The sequence below is a fragment of the Anolis carolinensis genome, chromosome 1, assembly GCF_035594765.1.
Source record: "Anolis carolinensis isolate JA03-04 chromosome 1, rAnoCar3.1.pri, whole genome shotgun sequence".
Lineage (NCBI taxonomy): Eukaryota > Metazoa > Chordata > Lepidosauria > Squamata > Dactyloidae > Anolis > Anolis carolinensis.
The window spans coordinates 198747634-198766980 of NC_085841.1; the positions used below are offsets into that span (position 1 = coordinate 198747634).

General features: G+C 42.3%; 1 protein-coding gene across 2 annotated transcripts in view; it reads left to right on the forward strand.

Annotated features, from left to right (window-relative positions):
- wdr75 (WD repeat domain 75) overlaps positions 1-19347 on the forward strand; it is a 41410-nt gene that overhangs the window by 993 nt on the left and 21070 nt on the right. For both annotated transcript variants that reach the window (XM_003228475.4, XM_008122176.3), the window contains exons 2-9: positions 2582-2711; positions 4118-4183; positions 5533-5632; positions 12193-12317; positions 13025-13095; positions 13712-13828; positions 14673-14761; positions 18876-19025. In XM_003228475.4, the coding sequence (XP_003228523.2) occupies positions 2582-2711; positions 4118-4183; positions 5533-5632; positions 12193-12317; positions 13025-13095; positions 13712-13828; positions 14673-14761; positions 18876-19025 (848 nt within the window). The remainder of the gene's footprint in view (positions 1-2581; positions 2712-4117; positions 4184-5532; positions 5633-12192; positions 12318-13024; positions 13096-13711; positions 13829-14672; positions 14762-18875; positions 19026-19347) is intronic.

Genomic DNA, 19347 nt, shown 5'->3' on the forward strand with positions numbered 1-19347 from the left:
GATCAGGCATGGGCAAACTTCGGCCCTTCGGGTGTTTTGGACTTCAACTTCCACAATTCCTAACAGTAAGTAGATCCAGGGAAGTCATGCTACCCCTCTATTCCGCCTCCGTCAGACCACACCTGGAATCACACTGTGTCCAATTCTGGGCACCACAATTGAAAGGAGATGTTGATAAGCTGAAAGTTTCCAGAGAAGGGCGACTAAAATGATCAAGTGTCTGGAGAACAAGCCCTATGAGGAGCGGCTCAAAGAGCTGGGCATGTTTATCCTGCAGAAGAGAAGGCTGAGAGGGGACATGATAGCCATGTATGTTTGGGACCCACCTACCTTAGAGACTGCATCTCCCCCTATGAACCCGCACAATCTCTTCGCTCATCGGGGAGGCCCTCCTCTCGCTTCCACCACCTTCGCAGTCGCGGCTGGTGGGGACGAGGGAGAGGGCCTTCTCCATCGTGGCCCCCCGGCTTTGGAACTCACTCCCCAGGGAGATCAGGCAGGCCCCCACCCTTCTCTCCTTTCAGAGGAGCCTGAAAACTTGGCTCTTCCAGAAGTTCTTTGATGATTGACCCTGGTAGGTTTGACCTATTTGCCCACTGAGCATAGACCCATAGATATGCCTCCTTAGTATTACACTCAGCACTTTAACGACTACGTCAGCTGGGTAACTACCCCTCCCTGATGACCTCCACATATTTTGCACTTTGGCCCAGATCCGTGAATTCAACTCATGTTTTTAATGCCTATTTTGTATGCTGACTTTTTATGACTGTTTTTATCAATATTGCTGTTTTTATTGTTGATTGATTTGTTTTATTGCATTGTTTGCTTTTATATTGTTATGTCCGGGCATGGCCCCATGTAAGCCGCCCTGAGTCCCTTTGGGGAGAAGGGGCGGGGTATAAGAATAAAATATTATTATTATTATTATTATTATTATTATTATTATTATTATTATTATGTACAAATATGTGAGGGGAAGTCATAGGGAGGAGGGAGCAAGCTTCTTTTCTGCTGCCCTGGAGACTAGGACACGGAACAATGGCTTCAAACTATAGGAAAGGAGATTCCACCTGAACATCAGGAAGAACTTCCTCACTGTGAGGGCTGTTCAGCAGTGGAACTCTCTCCCCCGGAGTGTGGTTGAGCTTTGGAGGCTTTTAAGCAGAGGCTGGATTGCCATCTGTCGGGGGTGCTTTGAATGCGATTTCCTGCTTCTTGGCAGGGGGTTGGATTGGGTGGCCTAAGAGGTCTCTTCCAACTCTAGGAGTCTATGATTCTAAGAGGGCTGGGGCCTCATCAAACTGCAGCTCCCATGATTCCATAGAACTGAGTTCAACAGAGGTGCCAAACTGCATTAATTCTATAGTGTAGATGCACCCTATTATTATTTTTATTCCTACTACTACTAGTTTGGGTACTGGGCATTGCCCGGGTTATTTGAAAAAGTCAATTGTTAATTGTACAAAATGCATAAGGTTGTGGGTGAACTACAACTCAAATCATGCCTGCTTAACCGTGAGAAACTCCAACGCTACTTAAAGTTTGTTATGTTGGGCAGCTTTACTCTAGATGCATCATCGGTGGGGTTCAGTGTGCTCTCTGGCTGTAGGGTAAACTACAACTCCCACTATGGTGAGCTCGTCCCCTCAAACCCCTCCAGTAGGTTGAGTTAGTCATGGGGGCTCTGTGTGCCAAGTTTGGTCCAGGTATATCATCGGTGGAGGTCACAATTTCCCTGATTGTGGGTGGACTACAACTCCCAGAAAGGAAGATCAGTTCCCCCAGCTCTCTGTCTGTAGGGTAAACTACAACTCCCACTATGGTCAGTCAGTTCCCCCTAAGCACCTCCGGTAATTAAATTTCGGCGTATCAGGTACTGTGCCAAGTTTGGTCCAGATCCATCAGTGTTTGGGTTCACAGTGCTCTCTGGATGTAGGTGAACTACAACTTTGGTTTCAAAATATTATATAATATATTGATAATGCAAAAATAAGTGTTTATTGCAGTCACTTTAGCAGAAAAACACAAAGTTGGACATTTTACTTTATTGAAAACTGGCATTTTGTTTACTCTCTCCATATGGGCCACTCAGGGCAGCTTGAGCCCCATCTATGCCGCCATATAATGCCGTTTGAAACTGTGTTATATGTTCAGTGTTGACTCATATAATGCAGTTTAATTCCTTTTAAATGTGTTATAGGAGTTTGCACTGACCATATCATGCCATTTCAAATTGCATTATATGGCAGTGTAGTATAGATGGGGCCTGAGTGTCATGGTCTAAATCTAACAGCTAATTCTAGTTAATAAAGCCATAGAATCAGATAGCTTTAGCCAAGTCTTAGCTACCATTCAAGAGCTGATTCCATGGATATGTTCTAGTTGGAGTTTGGTGTAGGTCAGCATATTTCAATATTGTTCCATGACATATATGGGAAGAGGGAGTATTTGGATTGCCTATACTGTTTTAATTTTTAAAAAACATCACCGTTGTAAGATCTTAGATTTATTCTATAAGCTTCTGGCATTATCTCAGTTAACTTGTTTCTATATTGTTTCTTATGCCCTTGTTTTACAGGTACCTTTTGTGTTCTTCGGGTGACTATGTAAAAGTCTACAGCACAGCTACAGAGGAATGCCTCCATGTTCTCCAGGGTCACAAAAACCTAGTCACAGGAATACAGTTGAATCCCGTGAACCACCTGCAGGTTATTATTTTATATAGATTAAGGAAATCTTGAATCTAATCCAGTGCACACTGTGATAAAGCATTATTAATATTATCATCATCATCATCATTATTATTATTAGTGGCTACAAGGAGACTTAAATAACTGGTGTTTTGCTTTTTTCAAAATTTGACTTCAGTAGAAATACAAAATAACTGTTGAATAAAATAAGAACATCTATTCTAAAACTAGTAGAAGGCTACAAAAGTTTTTCTGTTACATTGAAAGAATGCTAGTTACCTGTCCACAAGGACTGTGTTTCCTGCTAGATTAAATCTTGTATATCCAAGTCTGATCATAGCAAGATTGATTACACTATGTAACAAAATTTGAAAACAATTATGTTCCTAGTTTGAAAGTGTCATTTCCTGTTTAATTGTGTGGTACTTTCTTTGAAAGCAGTTGTTCTACTCCAGAAACTTCATTTTTGTGGCTTCCACAAACTAGGTTGAATTGGTTGAAACTCAATGAGATATTCATTGAAAAACATACTGCAGGATGACCCACAAAAACAAACTTTTTGCAGTTTAATAAACTTTTTCCATGTTTTTATGATAGAACCAATTAGGAAATTGCATGTATAACCCAGGAACAAAAATCATGTTACATGGTGTTATTATTCTGCATTTGAATCATGTTCTCTTTTAAATATATTTTTTAGAGTTCAGCAATCATCTTATTTTATTTACCACACTTGTACCCCACCTTTCTCACCCTGAAGGGGACTCAGGTCGGCTTTACAAAGAGAACAGTTTGATGCCACATATACATATTGATAAACAAATGCATTAAAATCCAAACCAAGTAAAAACATATATTCAGACAGCAATTAAAAATCACACAATCCAGGTCATCTCTTGTTATAAATATAAACCAGCTATTTTATAAAGCATTCTGTATGTTCCTGCTGTAAAATGGAAAACAAGCGCACTTCTGCTTGTGTCAGAAAAGTAGCCACACCTGGAGAAAGATTCGATATGCATTTAGTTTAAATTCTTATGAACTTGCTTAAGTATGGCAGTATTACAGATTTCTGACCACTGGGTTATCTAGAGTACTTTCATTGCAACCAGATCATAGATTGCTGGGGGGAGACTGATTCCCACATTATGTCTCCGGAGTATTAAAGGATAACATAATGCTTCTTGATCTTGCAGCTTTTACAAAATCTACAAAATCCCCAGACTGCTAATATTCTAATAAAAGTGATCTATATAAGCACAAAAGGAGATTGTCGGGCTCTCCAGATGTTGTGAGACTGCAAATTCCAGCAGCCCTTGCCAGCATGGCTAATGATGAGAGATGATGGGAGATAGTGTACAGCAACATAGAGAGAAGCAGAGATCAACAACTTTGAATAGCGGACTTTTTCTTTTTCTCAACAGCTCTATTCCTGGTCTCTAGATGGCACTATTAGGCTATGGGATTTTATGGATGGCATTCTCATTAAGGTTTGTTCTGCTTTCTTTGACCTCTTTTCCCTGCAAGCTGTAAGCATTTTCATTAGCTTCAGGGTAAAATAATCAGCTCTGTCACTTAAGTATCTGATGGCTGACATGCCTGAATGTATTCTAACACTGCCAAATTAGCCAGTGCAACTTACTGCCTTTCTTACTGATGTAAATCTCATGGAGTTCACCAAGGCCCCTTGTACACTGCCCTGAATCCCAGGTTCTGATCCCAGATTACAGTAGAGTCTCACTTATCCAAGCCTCGCTTATCCAAGCTTCTGGATTATCCAAGCCATTTTTGTAGTCAATGTTTTCAATATATCGTGATATTTTGGTGCTAAATTCGTAAATACAGTAATTACAACATAACATTACTGCATACTGAACTACTTTTTCTGTCAAATTTGTTGTATAACATGATGTTTTGGTGCTTAATTTGTAAAATCATAACCTAATTTGATGTTTAATAGGCTTTTCCTTAATCCCTCCTTATTATCCAAGATATTCACTTATCCAAGCTTCTGCCGGCCCGTTTAGCTTGGATAAGTGAGACTCTACTGTATCTGCTTTAAACTGGCTTATATGAGTCTACACTACCAGATAATCTGCGAACAGATCCTGAGATATAGGCGCAGTGTGAAAGGGGCCTGAGGCTTATTGCCTGTAAGAGAGGTAGGTGTCGAATGAACCCCTTTCAAGCTACATTTGTTTGTTATTTGATAGTTTCACTCATCCTGATATCTAAAAGATGTCACAAATACTGTTTTCAATTTAGACAAAGTTTTAAGTTCTACTCATTTGGCTTTAAGGTTGTACGGTTGCCATTTTGTGAAAGTGACTGGGACTAGGGGCTGTTTGTGTGCTGGGAGAGGCGTATGGCGGTAATCATTTGAAACTCTTATGTCAGACACTGTGAATAGCAAAACCATAAATCCAAGACTGTCCTAAACCTGATACTTGGCCCTCTGAAAGTGGTTTTAAGGTTGTGTAGTTTCTCCATTGGGAACAGTGGGATGCCAGTTCTTCATTTCAGATGGATTGCACTCTTCGGCTAGCAAAAGTTCAATACTGAATATCATGGTCCAACAAACCAGTAGGGATCCTTTATTTTCTTCTTTAGATGCTGCTACAGGCTTGCAATGGACCATGTTTTCTCAGAGTGAAAATTTAGATTATAGGCAAACCTAGACATGTACCTAAAATATAATGTAATTAAAAAAAACACATCCCCATATTCTTGAAATTAGGTTAGCTATGTGAGCTGAACCCATTTTTCAGTAGTCTCCATTTTCAGATCAATTGTTAACTTGAGCTATAATGTATTGCTTTGTTTCTTGGTTCTTTTGCAGACATTTGTTATCGGGTTCAATCTGTATGCATTTTATGCACTTCCAAATTTTGAAAATTCGGGATTTCTTATCATTCCAAAGGATGGAGATGAAAAATCAGGTATAGCATACTTGTCTATATTATGGCATCTCTTTTTTAAAAAATTTGCAAACCTCTTTAGAGATTCAATTATAGAATGGAAAAGTGGGGTGAATAAATTAAATTTTGAAAATGGGAATATTGTAACTTTGTTAAAATGCAGGGATTAATTATTTCAGTTTATATTTTTGAGGCACTTCTGTCCTACCCTTCCCTCATGTTCCTCAGATTGTGCCACAATTTCCTCTACCGGTTCTGTGAAACCTTAACACATGTCAGATGTATGTCTGTCATTCAAATGTCACAAGGTAGTGGTGGTTCTTCTTTCTGCAGAAAAACACATAACGCAATAATAGGAATAAGTTTCCTAATTGCAGATATTGTAAGATAGTGAATCTATCTTACTAAAACAAAGTTACTTAGAGGACTCTGCAGCTGCACGCCAAGCTCAAGCCTCAAGGACGCCTGAAGAGACAGCTATCACTTTAACCAACAGATTTGAGCCCTTGAGGGTTGGGGAGCTGACACCACTCCCTGATCAATTCCACAAGGCTCGTGATATATACCTGAGTCCTGAGAGGGAAGATCTTCAGATTCCTCAGGTTCCCCAGTCTCCTCAAGTTTTCCAGGTTTCTCGGGCCTCAGTGGATCTCCATGAGGGGACCACAAACAGCCCCGTGCGATTCCTGGATCTGAATGCGATCTTGGATCTACCGAAACCCCTGGAAGAAAATCTGAAGGGGCCAGACCGCTCAAACTGTTCGGATGATCAGAGACCTGGTCAAGATGGTGGAAGATCAGATTCAAGATTGGTGAGTCTGCTGTTTGCAGAATTCAACCAACTGGCCGATCAGCTTAATCGGTTTGGGAGATTGCTTTGCCTACTGAACCACCCATCAGCTCAATCCCTAGATTACACACAAGGGAGAACCATATGGAATTCATTGGATCCTGACCCTCAGAATGCCAGAGACCTAGCTTGGGCTCAAAACCGGGACCACCCCATGGAGCCTTCTTCAATTCTGCGAAGAGCTTCGCTGGAAACTGGAGAGCCATTTGAGAGTCCCATGATGAGCCAGGATGCGCTCTCGATGCCGAAGGGGGAGATTTTAGAGTCAGCTTCCCATGGCTGCTTGTTTGGTGGTCTATGCCCTCTTGATCTTGGGCCGACCAACCCATGTCCCTGGTCTGGGCAGGGACCCCCTGGGACCACCAGACAGGAAAAGGACTGGCCCTCTCTGCCTGAAATGGACGCATTGGATGTGACAGAGATCCTTGGACGGGTGCCTGTCTCTCCTTCAGTGCCCCCCTTTTGTGGAAGCCCCCAACGACGTCGCTGCCTCTCCCTGTCAAAGAGGCAAGCACCAAAGATGGCGGCTGACCTTGGGGACGCCATCGGTGAGCTCATGCCTTCTTCTCCAAACCCCAAAAAGCTTCGGCACAGGCGTGCGGGTCACACCGACTGGAGACAGAAACGCTGCCATGATATGCGCCGGACTTCTGGTGAGAAGCCAGAACAAATTATTTTTCTAGCAGAGGGAGTTCCTGGCACTTTGCAGAGTGCTGGATTGGCAGCGGGCCAAGATGGTCTGACCACAGACTCTGGAGAACCTGAAGCCCCAGACATGGACAAATATACAATGATGGGAACCGGTAAGCCTCCAAATCGTAGGTCTCAGAGACGTGGCTGTCATCAAAAGAAATTTAAGACTAGAATCTTCTGGGGAGTAGGATTCGGTAACCGGACAAGACCTGCAACTACTCCCTTCTCCCACAAATTGGCCAATGTTCCACCAAGTGGTTCTAGATCTGTTAATATGGAGAAGGGAGCACGCCCCCAAAACACTAGTACCTGGGATTCAAGTATCAGAACTGTGGACATAAAAGAGAGAGTGACCTCCCGGTGTGGTGGAGTTAAGAACTTATCCCAACACTCTCGAGGGAACCTAGACTTGACGTCCCCTAGATCACCCCCCCACCCACAATGCTGGCCGGGTGTTCTGGCCTTTACACCTGCCCCTCATTACTTTGAGGGCTCTATTTATGACCACTTGGTAATTGGCCATGCCCCACCTCCTTTTCAGGGGGCCAGTCGAACATTGGGCACCTAGTTTCTGCTGTAGAGCCCCCAAGAGAAGTAGGTCTGTGTATGGGAATTCCTACGATCTCTGGGAGGGGGAGATATGACGGTAGGCTCAGGCCGAATATTAGAGGGAGGCTGAGTCGACGGAAGACTCGGCCCCCCTCTGACCTGCGGCCTATCCCCAAGTGCACCTATGACAGGCGACCAGTTTCCTCCCCTCCTACCCTGGTGTTGGTGAATGCTAGGTCCATAAGGAATAAAACTGCTACTATCAGAGATTTTCTTACTGACCAGGGAGCTGACCTAGTGTGTATCACTGAAACCTGGATCCAAGAGGGGGACGAGATCCTACTCCAGGAAATAACATCTCCAGGTTATGTAATCACCCACCAGATGCGGAGTGGGAGGCGGGGGGGTGGGGTGGCTATGCTCTCCCGAGAAAGCTTTTCTCTTAGGGCAGTTCCTGTTGTGGACATCTCTGGCACTGAATGTGTTGGTCTGGTGTGGGATTCCCCTGAGAGCATGGCCTTTCTGCTGGTGTACCGTGCGCCTAGTGCACCAGCAGACAGCCTATCCCAGCTGCTCGAGACTGTGTCGGAGTGGTCCTTGAGGTTCCCCAGACTTGTTGTCCTGGGGGACTTCAATGTCCACGCTGATACGGACTCTTGCTCAGCAGCGGCTATGGACCTAGTGTCTACCATGGAGACACTAGGACTCTTGCTCTGCAGTACTGGGCCCACGCATCAAGCAGGACATACGCTAGACTTGATCTTCAGCGCAGGAATTCAAGTGACCCAAGCCTCTATTTTAGAGGTTCCATGGTCGGATCACTGTGCCCTGAGAGTCAGGCTGGAGCATGCCTACCCACCTGGCAAGGGCGCCGAGCCGATTTGGGCTCGCCCAAGAAGACTTATGGAACCTAGTAGGTTCCAGAATGCTCTGAAGGATCTGGAGCCTGTCAGCGACTCAATCGATGTGCAGGTGGACATGTGGAACATCAGGCTGTCCAATGCACTCGACGAGATCGCCCCTAGACGCCCTCTCCAACCCCGCCGAAATCGGTCTCCTTGGTTCACCGAGGAACTTCGATCGATGAAGCGGGAAAAGAGACGGCTAGAGGGCGTGTGGCGAGAACTTCATGACAGAGCTTCGAGATCAGCTTACAGGGCATTTATGGAGTCCTATGAGCATGCTACCATCGAAGCAAAGAGAGTATACTATGCCTCTTTGATAGAGTCCGCCAGCTCACGCCCGGCAAAATTGTTCAAAATAATTAGATCTCTAACGACGGTTCCTACCAATCCAAAAAGTGATGATCAGACCCCTTCAGCCGAGGCTTTTCAAAGCTATTTTGCTGACAAGATCTCACTACTACGCAGGGACCTCCCCGCCACAACTGATACAATGAGAGAACTTGAGACTCCGTGGCCACTTGCTGGGCCCACCCTCGACCAGTTCATCCCACTGGACGCAGAGGGTCTCGATAGGCTCATAGCTGCAGCTAGACCGACCACTTGCTCCCTTGACCCGTGTCCCTCTTGGTTAGTAAAATCCTGCTTGGAGGGATTACGTGACCCGCTGCTGAAGATAATAAACAGCTCCCTTGAGCAAGGAGTCTTTCCAGAGGGATTAAAAGAGGCAGTGGTCTCTCCTCTGCTGAAAAAACCAGATTTAGATCGTTTGGTTCCCTCCAGCTACCGCCCAGTTTCGAATCTTTCATTTCTGGGCAAGGTGATTGAGAGGGCAGTAGCGGTGCAGCTGCAGCAGTTCCTAGACGACACAGCCGGACTGGATCCTTTCCAGTCTGGCTTCCGTGCGGGGCATGGGACAGAGACTGTATTGGTTTCCATCACAGATCATCTCCGATGCCAGCTTGACCGGGGCGGGTCGGTGTTGCTTGTGTTATTGGATCTCACAGCAGCATTTGACACAGTCGATCACAATCTTCTGACCCACCGCCTTGCCGTTGCTGGAGTTAGGGGGACAGCTTTAAATTGGCTGGCCTCCTTTCTTCACAACCGTGGACAGCGAGTGGAGAGGGGGGGCCTGGTCTCTGAGAGGTCCCCTCTACATTGTGGGGTTCCTCAGGGGGCCATTCTCTCCCCTCTGTTGTTTAACATCTATATGCAACCACTTGCTCAGCTGGTCCGAGATTTCGGGCTCGAGTGTTATCAATATGCTGACGACACTCAGCTTGTGTTAAAGATGGAAGGCCAACCGGAGTCTGTACCCGACAGTTTTCACCAGTGCCTCGAGGCCATTATTGGATGGTTGCGTTCCAGTAGTTTGAGGGTGAATCCAGCAAAGACGGAGTTCCTATGGCTGGGCCGACCGGGCAGTGGGGATATCCAGTTGCCAACCCTGGATGGTGAAGTGCTACGCCCGTCTTCACTAGTAAAGAGTCTGGGAGTCCTCTTGGACCCTTCACTGACGATACAGGCCCAGGTCTCCGCCGTTACCAAAACTGCCTTTTTTCATCTTCGGCAGGCTAGACGGCTAGCCCCCTATCTATCTAGGGACAACCTGGCTACAGTGATCCAGGCTACAGTCATCTCGAGACTGGATTACTGTAATGCCCTTTACATTGGCCTTCCTGTGTCGGTGATCCGGAAGCTCAAATTGGTGCAAAATGCAGCTGCCCGGCTCCTTGCGGGAGTCCCCATAAGATGCCACATAACACCAATCTTACGGCAGCTGCACTGGTTACCAATTGAGCACCGGATCACTTTCAAAGTGATGGTGCTTACCTTCAAGGCCTTACATGGTCCAGGGCCGATGTACCTGAGGGACCGCCTCACCCCTTACAAACCCCAGAGATCCCTCCGTTCTGAGGACCAAGACCTGCTGGAAGTCCCCAGTTTTAAGACCTTGCGTCTAACTGCAACTAGACGCAGAGCCTTTTCAGTAGTGGCGCCATCTCTGTGGAACACCTTGCCACCTGAAGTTCGTGCCTTGCGGGACTTGTTGGCCTTCCGCAGGGCATGTAAGACACACCTGTTTCGGCAGGCTTTTGAGTTCTGTTGCTGATGTTTTAAAAGGTGCTTTTAGGATGTTTTAAAGATTTTTTTTAAATGATGTTTTTAAAATGTTTTTTAAATTGTTGATTTTAGCCGGTTCTTGTAAGCCGCTCCGAGCCCTAGGGGAGTGGCGGCATATAAGTTTGAAAAATAAATAAATAAATAAATAAAATAATTGCTGTAAAACATACCAGCAAAAGCCCAAAATACATTTTGTGAAAGAACACATTAAAATGGGCTTGGAAACTTGAAAACATCTTAGCAGAGTGAAAAATAGATGAAACAATCAAATGTAGCTATAATTTTAGCTGCTCAGGATAAAAAAGATTACTGATAGTTCTTGCTGATCTGATTGACAGATGTTTGTGATTTATAGCAACCTATAGTTTGTCCCGATACAGGAAAGTAAGCCTTAGGCTTGCATCAGTTCAGAAGGATAAGCCAACGCTGCTAAACGCACTCCCAGTTTAAAAGTGTTATTTCTGTTTAATTGTGTGACACTTACTTTGAAATTGGTTGCCATAAGCCATGTTGAGAATTGGTTGAGACTTGATGAGATATTCATTAAGAAACTATAGCAAAATGTGCTGCAGGGTGTCCCGCAAAAGCAAAAGTTTTTGCAGTTTGATAAACTTTCCCCATGGCTGTTATAATAGAAGCAATTAGGAAATGTCATATATAACCCAGGAACAAAAATTGTGTTACACAGTGTAATCCGATCTCACTTTAGTAACCTGCATGGTAGAGATCAATGTTTGCACCCACACAAGCAGGGAAACCAGCTTGGGAACTGTGATTATCCACAGCTTCTCAACACATCTCAGCTGGAAAACTATGGTTAATAGCTTCCTAGGAAAACTGGAATGTAGAAGTCACCTTTTGCCTTCAGAAAAGCCTTTTGCAAGAATTGGGACGAATGTCAGTTAGATGAGAAAGTGTTGAGTTCATATAGCTTAGATCAAAACCTCAGAGCGACGTTCCCCTTATGGTTGGTTGTTGTTACATATGACCTGAGACCTCTAGCCGGTTTCTCCCCAAACAAGCCAGATTCATCTGATAAACTCAAACATGATAATAGAAAAAAGAATCAATATGGAAGAGTGGTTTCAGTGTTGGATTGGACTCTAGGCAACAAAGTGGCTTTGGGCAGATCCTGTTCTCAGCTTCAGAGGAAGGTAATGACAGCACTCCCTACTCCCTAAGCAAATCTTGCTGGGGGGAAATTTCATAGTAGGGTTTCCATAATCTGGAGATTTGAAAGCACATGACAGTAAATAAACAATGACCAAAAGACTCATGGTTCTGTTTGCTTGGGGGGAGATAGCAGAAATGATCCAGTAGTCGGCACCCGCAGTGTTACTCAGGCACAAAAAACCAGAAGTTCCCCAGTTTCAATTTTGAAGGCACTAGCATTATGGCTAGACTGTGTTGCTGTGTACATGTATCATTGACTTACCTTAATGGCATTTCTGTTTCACTAGGTGTATTTCAGCTCGTAACAGTGGCACTTCCAAAAGTACCAGCACAGGAAGTAAAAGCCAAAGAAATGGAATTGGTTTTGGAAGGGATAAACGCATCACCCAAATGTACTGCGTTTGGAAGAGATGTATGTGTGCTTTTATGATTATGGCTTCTGTGATACTACAAGATTGATGATATTTCAAGTCAGCATGAATGATTTTTTCCATTTCTGAACAATGAACTCTCTTCTCGCCCAGTTTCCAGGGCACAGTCATTTCCTCTTCTGACCTTTTTGCCACTAGAAGTTCAGCCAGTCACACAGTCAAACTTTTGCATTCCCTAGTTTTAATGTTAAAGCTATTACGTGATATGCTCCAAAGGAGACTTGACACTTTACCAAACTCCTTTCAATTTTGGGCTAAAGCTGGGATGAATTCATAGGGGTTTGGAGTGGGTCTCCCCAGCATTGAGGTCCAGCTAAGATTATGGACAGATGCAGTTCTTGCCATTTAAGATGTTTTCCTACTACACCTATAGAACACAGTGCAGTTCTATGCAATATTTTTCAGGTTTCAAAGGGAAAGTCAGTTCTGATTATAGTCATTGTTCAAAAATAACAGAAGATGCTTACATGCTGGATGGTGAGCCTATTTGCAGGGTTTGCAATCCCTACTGTGAAGGGCATTTCTATGAAATAGTCATACTCTGAGTCTATGTGATTTGGCCAACTTGTGTAACAGTTAGCCCTATTTTTGTCCATCGGTTCTGCACATTTCTGTAGCTGAGCACCTTTTTAAAAACCGCTTCGACTTTGCATAGGCTATATTTCAACCTCTGCTTTGATTCCAACAGGGTGAATATGTGGTGTCGGTCTTGGAACTTCATCTTGTGGTTTGTTTTTTCAAGAAAAAGAAAATGTACAGGTGAGGAGAAAAGAGGGAAAAGACAAGGCTCATATGCTAGTGCTGGTTCCAAACAGATTGGGATATTTGCTGTTTCTTAGGAAAATGTCTGCAACAGCCATAAAGTAGTACAGCACAACCCCCATATCCACAGGGGGTATATTCCCAGAAGTCACTTGGATGCATGAAACCATGGATCATTGTGAACTCTGTGTATTGTGAAAAACAATAATCATGTTCCAGATAGAGTTTCTACTGGACATTGACCATAGATTTGCACTAGAGGACCTATGGATTCCTAAAGAGAACATTTTAATCAAATCCCTGAATAATCAAATCAGCAAAAGTCAAATCTGCAAAGGTGGGAGACAAACTATATAATGTTTGCTGTCGCAGCTTAGTTTGGTTCATAAATATGAATTGGTGAACCTTTATTTATTTAATTTATTAAAGTATTTTTATCCCAGCTTATATCTCAAGATCTCAGGGTGGCATCCTGACACTTGTAATGGCCATTGTGTGTATTATCTCTCCTTAAGATGAGATTGTTCTCCCAACCTGTATATATGCCCACTGTAGGGCGTTTTTCCCAACATTGGAACTGAACTAATTAAAGCCATACCTTTTGTTTCTGAAGGTTTTCTTTGGGTTCAAAATTCAAAAGTGGCACAACCAGCCTTTTTACCTGCGTCGCCTGCCATCCAAAGGAAGACTGCATAGCAACCGGACACAAGGATGGCAAAATACGTTTGTGGTGAGTCCAGTATTTAAGCTATATTAGTGGTGGTGGTTTTCGTCCGCTATGCCCATATCCTGGTGCCCATTCACACTGCACAGATACTGTTCTATGACTCCACTTCAGCTGTATCTCGGCTCTAGCTGAGAATCCAAACACCCTTTCCCTCACCTGCCAGTCTCAAGATTCCACTTTAATTGCTATAGCAAGTGGAATTATAGTTCTATAATTGCAAAGTGTCAATGGACTCCAGGTTAACGTGCATTTCTGTACTCTTCTGTGCTATACTGGATTTTTTTTCTTTATCATTTTTTTAGATGTTGTTGAACTTTGCTACTCACTGAAGTTGATGTCATCTTTTGTGGATGAAATTTAAGATTCAGAGATAAGCCTTGTCAAAAAGAGTGAGATAGAAATTCAGCTTCTTTGTTATTTATTTGCATTGATGCTTCATTTTTACTGCCAGAGGATGAAAAAGCTGCTGCACCAGAGGCTGCCTTCCATGATTGGTTTTCTCCAAATAAAACACATTAGCCTTGGAAGTTCTTTGTGATCATTCATTTTTGGATCATTGTTATCCCTATCTTGAGAGTGATTAGATTTGGGAGTAGGCATAGCTTATGCCCATTTTCCTTTTTGCTTGAAGAGCTTAGGAGGAGAATTGCCAAATCGGTTTCTTGGGTTTTAGATGTTTTATGCACCATTTTAGAACAAGACTTTTGCCCCATGAGTTAGCAATAGTTAGCTTTTGCCAAAATGACTTGTAAATCTATTGATCTTGGAGACTTGGTCTGAGATCAGCTTTGTTTCAATCCTGGGAAACTGGTCCTAAATTAAATATTGTTCCTGTTTCTTCCCATAGGAGAAATTTTGATCACAGGAGAGAATACACATTCTCCACCATGCACTGGCACCATGATGAAGTTATGGATCTTGCTTTTTCTATAGAAGGTAAAGCCAGGAACCCCTTCAGCCTAACCTTGAGTCCCTTGGAGTGGTGGTTTGAGCAAGCTTTTTTTCCTTCAGTCTCTCTCCCCAGTTTCTAGTATTGGGGTAATATTAGGACTTTATTGCACAGAGATGTCAAACCGACACAGTAGCAGGACCATTACCTTTGGTGAAGGTCCACATTGCATGGCGTTGTGCAACACCTGTTAGAATAACAGAATCATAGAGTTGGAAGAGATCTCATGCCCATCCAGTCCAACCCCCTGCCAAGAAGCAGGAAAATCTCATTCAAAGTGATTGTGGTCTGTTGTGGTCTACCACCAAACCACAATGAAGCCATTCGGAACTATTTATGAGCTTTGTCAGTCAGTAAACCAACAAGAGCTGCTGATTTCACCAAGGTCATAGGGCTTACCTTGTTCAGTGAGTCTACTGTGGCATTATCCTCAATGCTGGGAAAACAGCTTTTTATTTTTTAAAAAGTTGAAACAGCACATGTGGAGGGGGAGACTGCCCACATGGAAGTGTGACTTTACACATGAGACATAGCAATCACACAAAGCCGCCCATCATGGTGGCAAGTTACAACTATTCCATATCATCGGAATAGCACTGGATGGCATCAGTTGTGTGGTAATGTCCTTATTCACCTTCTTTCTCAACAGTGTGCTTATGATGCTTAAAATCTGCTCTGTAAATCCTAAATATTATTATATAATGAAAAATGTGGGTACTTGTTACACAGGGTGGGCCAAAAGTCGCAAAGACATCTGTTGTTTTAATAACTACAGTAGAGTCTCACTTATCCAAGCTAAATGGGCCGGCAGAAGCTTGGATAAGCGAATATCTTGGATAATAAGGAGGGATTAAGGAAAAGCCTATTAAACATCAAATTAGGTTATGATTTTACAAATTAAGCACCAAAACATCATGTTTTACAACAAATTTGACAAAAAAGGTAGTTCAATACGCAGTAATGTTATGTTGTAATTACTGTATTTACGAATTTAGCACCAAAATATCACAATATATTGAAAACATTGACTACAAAAATGGCTTGGATAATCCAGGAGCTTGGATAAGCGAGGCTTGGATAAGGGAGACTCTACTGTATCAGCTAAAGTGGTGCTAAACTGCAGGTTTTCAACTCCTTCCTAAAAGCTATGAGGGTGGGTGCTTGTCTGATTTCCTCGGGGAGGGCATTCCATAGTCGGGGAGGCCACTGCCAAGAAGGCTCTTTCCCTCGTCCCCACTAAAATCACTTGTGAGGGAGGTGGGATCGAGAGAAGAACCTCCCCAACAGATCTTGGAACCCGAACAGTCTCATAAGGAGAGATGTGATCATGTAAATAGGCAGGACCTGAACCATATAGGGCTTTATAGGTAATGGGTAATAACTATAAAAGTTATTTATACTATAAATGATGCCGTGGTGTTGTAAATTAAAAACAAAAAATAAAGGTGTACCGTCCCTGAATTACAAACATTGGACTTACATACAACTTCTTAATTACAAACGGGTGAGACAACAAGAAGTAAGGAAATCAATCCCTGGCAAGGAAAATTCACTCTTGAAAGAGGTATCATAGGAAAAAAGGTGTCGCCGCCAAACCTTTTTCACCAATCCTTGTTTCTAACAATCCAAAAATTTCAAAATCCAATATCACAGGTACAGAAAGTGAGGGGAAAGTCTTCTGAACAGGGGCAGAGGCAGAAAAACAAACACAATAAGGGTGTTAACCCTTTCCTATGCTATCCTAAGCTAGGGTTTTTTTTTAAGTTGAATTTGTAGGTAAGTCAGAACAGGTACATTTTTAAGTGTCAGGCAAATATATACATATTTGCCTAGAGTTACACTTAAAAATGTACCTGTTTTAACTTATCTACAAATTCAACTTTAAAAAAAAACCTAAAGAACTCGTCCACAACTTGGAGATTGTACCTGTATTGAAACCATTTTGTGACTTATGGCCTACCATGAGTAAAAAAGCTGCCTAGGATCCCATTTTGAGAAAAAGACGGGCAATAAATTTAAGAAATAACTATTTAAATAAACAGACCCACGGAAAATTGTTGAGTTTCTCTTTTTCCCCTCTGAAGCATCTTTCTCTGGCTTGCATGGCATTAAAAGATAATAAAACACGTAAGCCTGTTTTATGCCACCGTTCTGGTTGACAGACACTTATAAACAGCTTGGGTTCATAAGAACTGAAGAAGAAAGCTGAGTCACTGCCTCAGTGGAACCAGGAAAAAAAGAATCTCTGTTCCTGTTAGAAACAGCTGAGATAAAATCTTAACCTCAGTGGGATCTCACAAGTGGCCTCCTCGCTGTGTTTATTTTAATCCTGGCTTCTCTTCTGAAACAGGAAATAGTTTGACAGGGCAAACAGGAGGATTTTGCTGCGTTGCCACATTTTCAGATGTATTTTGCTTCCACAAGCACAATTTAATCACTCCTAGAATTGGTTTGGCTTTAACCCTTTTCCTTATGGAGCCAAATATACAATCTTGTAGTTGCTGTGTGGTTCAGGTTTCCTAAATTATATCTGTAAAATTCTTATTCTTATTTAACTGAAAGCCTTTATTTTGCCAATTTAGTTTTATTTTATATTTGTATTTTATCTTTCTTAAAATAGTCTATGTATTTCAATATAAAAATATATATTGATCATTCAAATATGTAGAAACTTAGTGTGTTGATCTCCATAAGACTACTGCATACCATACAGCAGGTTTAATGCTCAGTAAACATGTGTGGGATTCTTTTTTTCTCATCAGTTGAATCCAGAGTACTAGAGCACATTTGCACAAACTATGGTGCACAGCAGCAGAAGATGGGTGGCTGTATTTGTCGCCATTTTGTTTATAATAATAATAATAAAACTGCAAAAGGCCACCCTACTGGGATCTGCACGCATCATCCGAAAGTACATCACACAGTCCTAGACACTAGGAAGTGTTCAACTTGTGATTTTGTGATACGAAATCCAGCATATCTATCTTGTTTGCTGTGTCATACAATGTTGTTATGTCAATAATAATAATAATAATTTCTTTATATACTGCTCCATTTCCTCGAGAGGACTCAGGGTGGTTTCCAATATATGTGCAAAAACAGTCAATTGTCCAAAACATCATACAACAACTTGATCATAGTAAAACATAATAAAACAATATCATAAGACAGAAACCAAAACAGTTCTATTAAATGGACACAGTTACAATCAATACATTCCATCAAGGAATCAAATACCAGTATTAAGTTACAGTTAGATTGTTTATAATGTCTAATGTATCTTTCCTGGTTTTCTTTTGGCATTAAATGATTGCCATATTGTTGGAAACCGCCCAGAGTCCCTTTGGGGAGATAGGGCGGTCTGTAAATGATGATGATGATGGTGGTGATGATGATTATTATTATGATTATTATTATTGTAAGATTCAAAATGGTATGAGCTCCGCCGTCTGATATTTCAAAAACCAGAGAGATGAATGAATAAATGAGATGAAAGAATTAATAAGATTGTCAAAGGTCATTGCTTCCCTCCGAGCAGAGGAAACCAAATAAATGTAATAGATAAAAGAAACATCGACATGTATGGCTCGAAAACATCACATTATGGCATTGGGATTACAGAAGAGTCTCACTTATCCAAGATAAACGGACCAGCAGAACATTGGATAAGCGAAAATCTTGGATAATAAGGAGGGATTAAGAAAAAAGCCTATTAAACATAAAATTACATTATGATTTTACAAATTAAGTACCAAAACATGTTTTATAAAAAAAAATTGACAGAAAAAGCAGTTCAATACACAGGAATGTTATGTAGCAATTACTGTATTTACGAATTTAGCACCAAAACATTGCAACATTTACTGCAAAAACAATGCCTTGGATAATACAGAACCTTGGATAAGTGAAGCTTGAATAAGTGAGACTCTACTGTACTTTGATAGTAAAGGTTGTGTTGTTGTCTTCAGTAATGTGGGAATCGTTGGAGTTTAGCAACTAGATGCCCGTACATCTTGGCATTGGGCAGCTTGCAAAAACATGCATTTGGATTGAGGTGTTCATTTTGGAAACTGAAATGTGTATTTCATTTGGATCCGGTAGGAACAAGCCTACTGAGTGGAGGGATCGAGTCAGTCCTAGTTCAGTGGCGGGACGCTAAGAAGGAATTCCTGCCTCGTCTGGGATCCACAATACAACATATCTCTGTCTCACCAGATGGGACTTACCTTTGTACTTCACATTCTGACAACAGTAAGTACAGACAGTGGAAAACATTCATAACATTGAAGCCTACTATTACTTTGGCTTTGAAACAATGATTGTTTGAACCTTCCCCTGATCCAAGCAGACCCAAAACCAGGAAATTCTGGTTCCAACATCCAGCCGTTTCATTCTCCTTTCTTCTCCCTACTTTTTTGGCTGAGGAAGCAGGTATCTCGGCTTTTATTGGCTTATATCATATTAGCTTTACAGAAAAGGGAAATATGAAATTGACTTCTATCTGCAGACTTAGCCTTCTCCCTTTTATTCCCTGTGGATTCTCCTGCTTCCGTCTAGAGAAAAGCCAATAGCT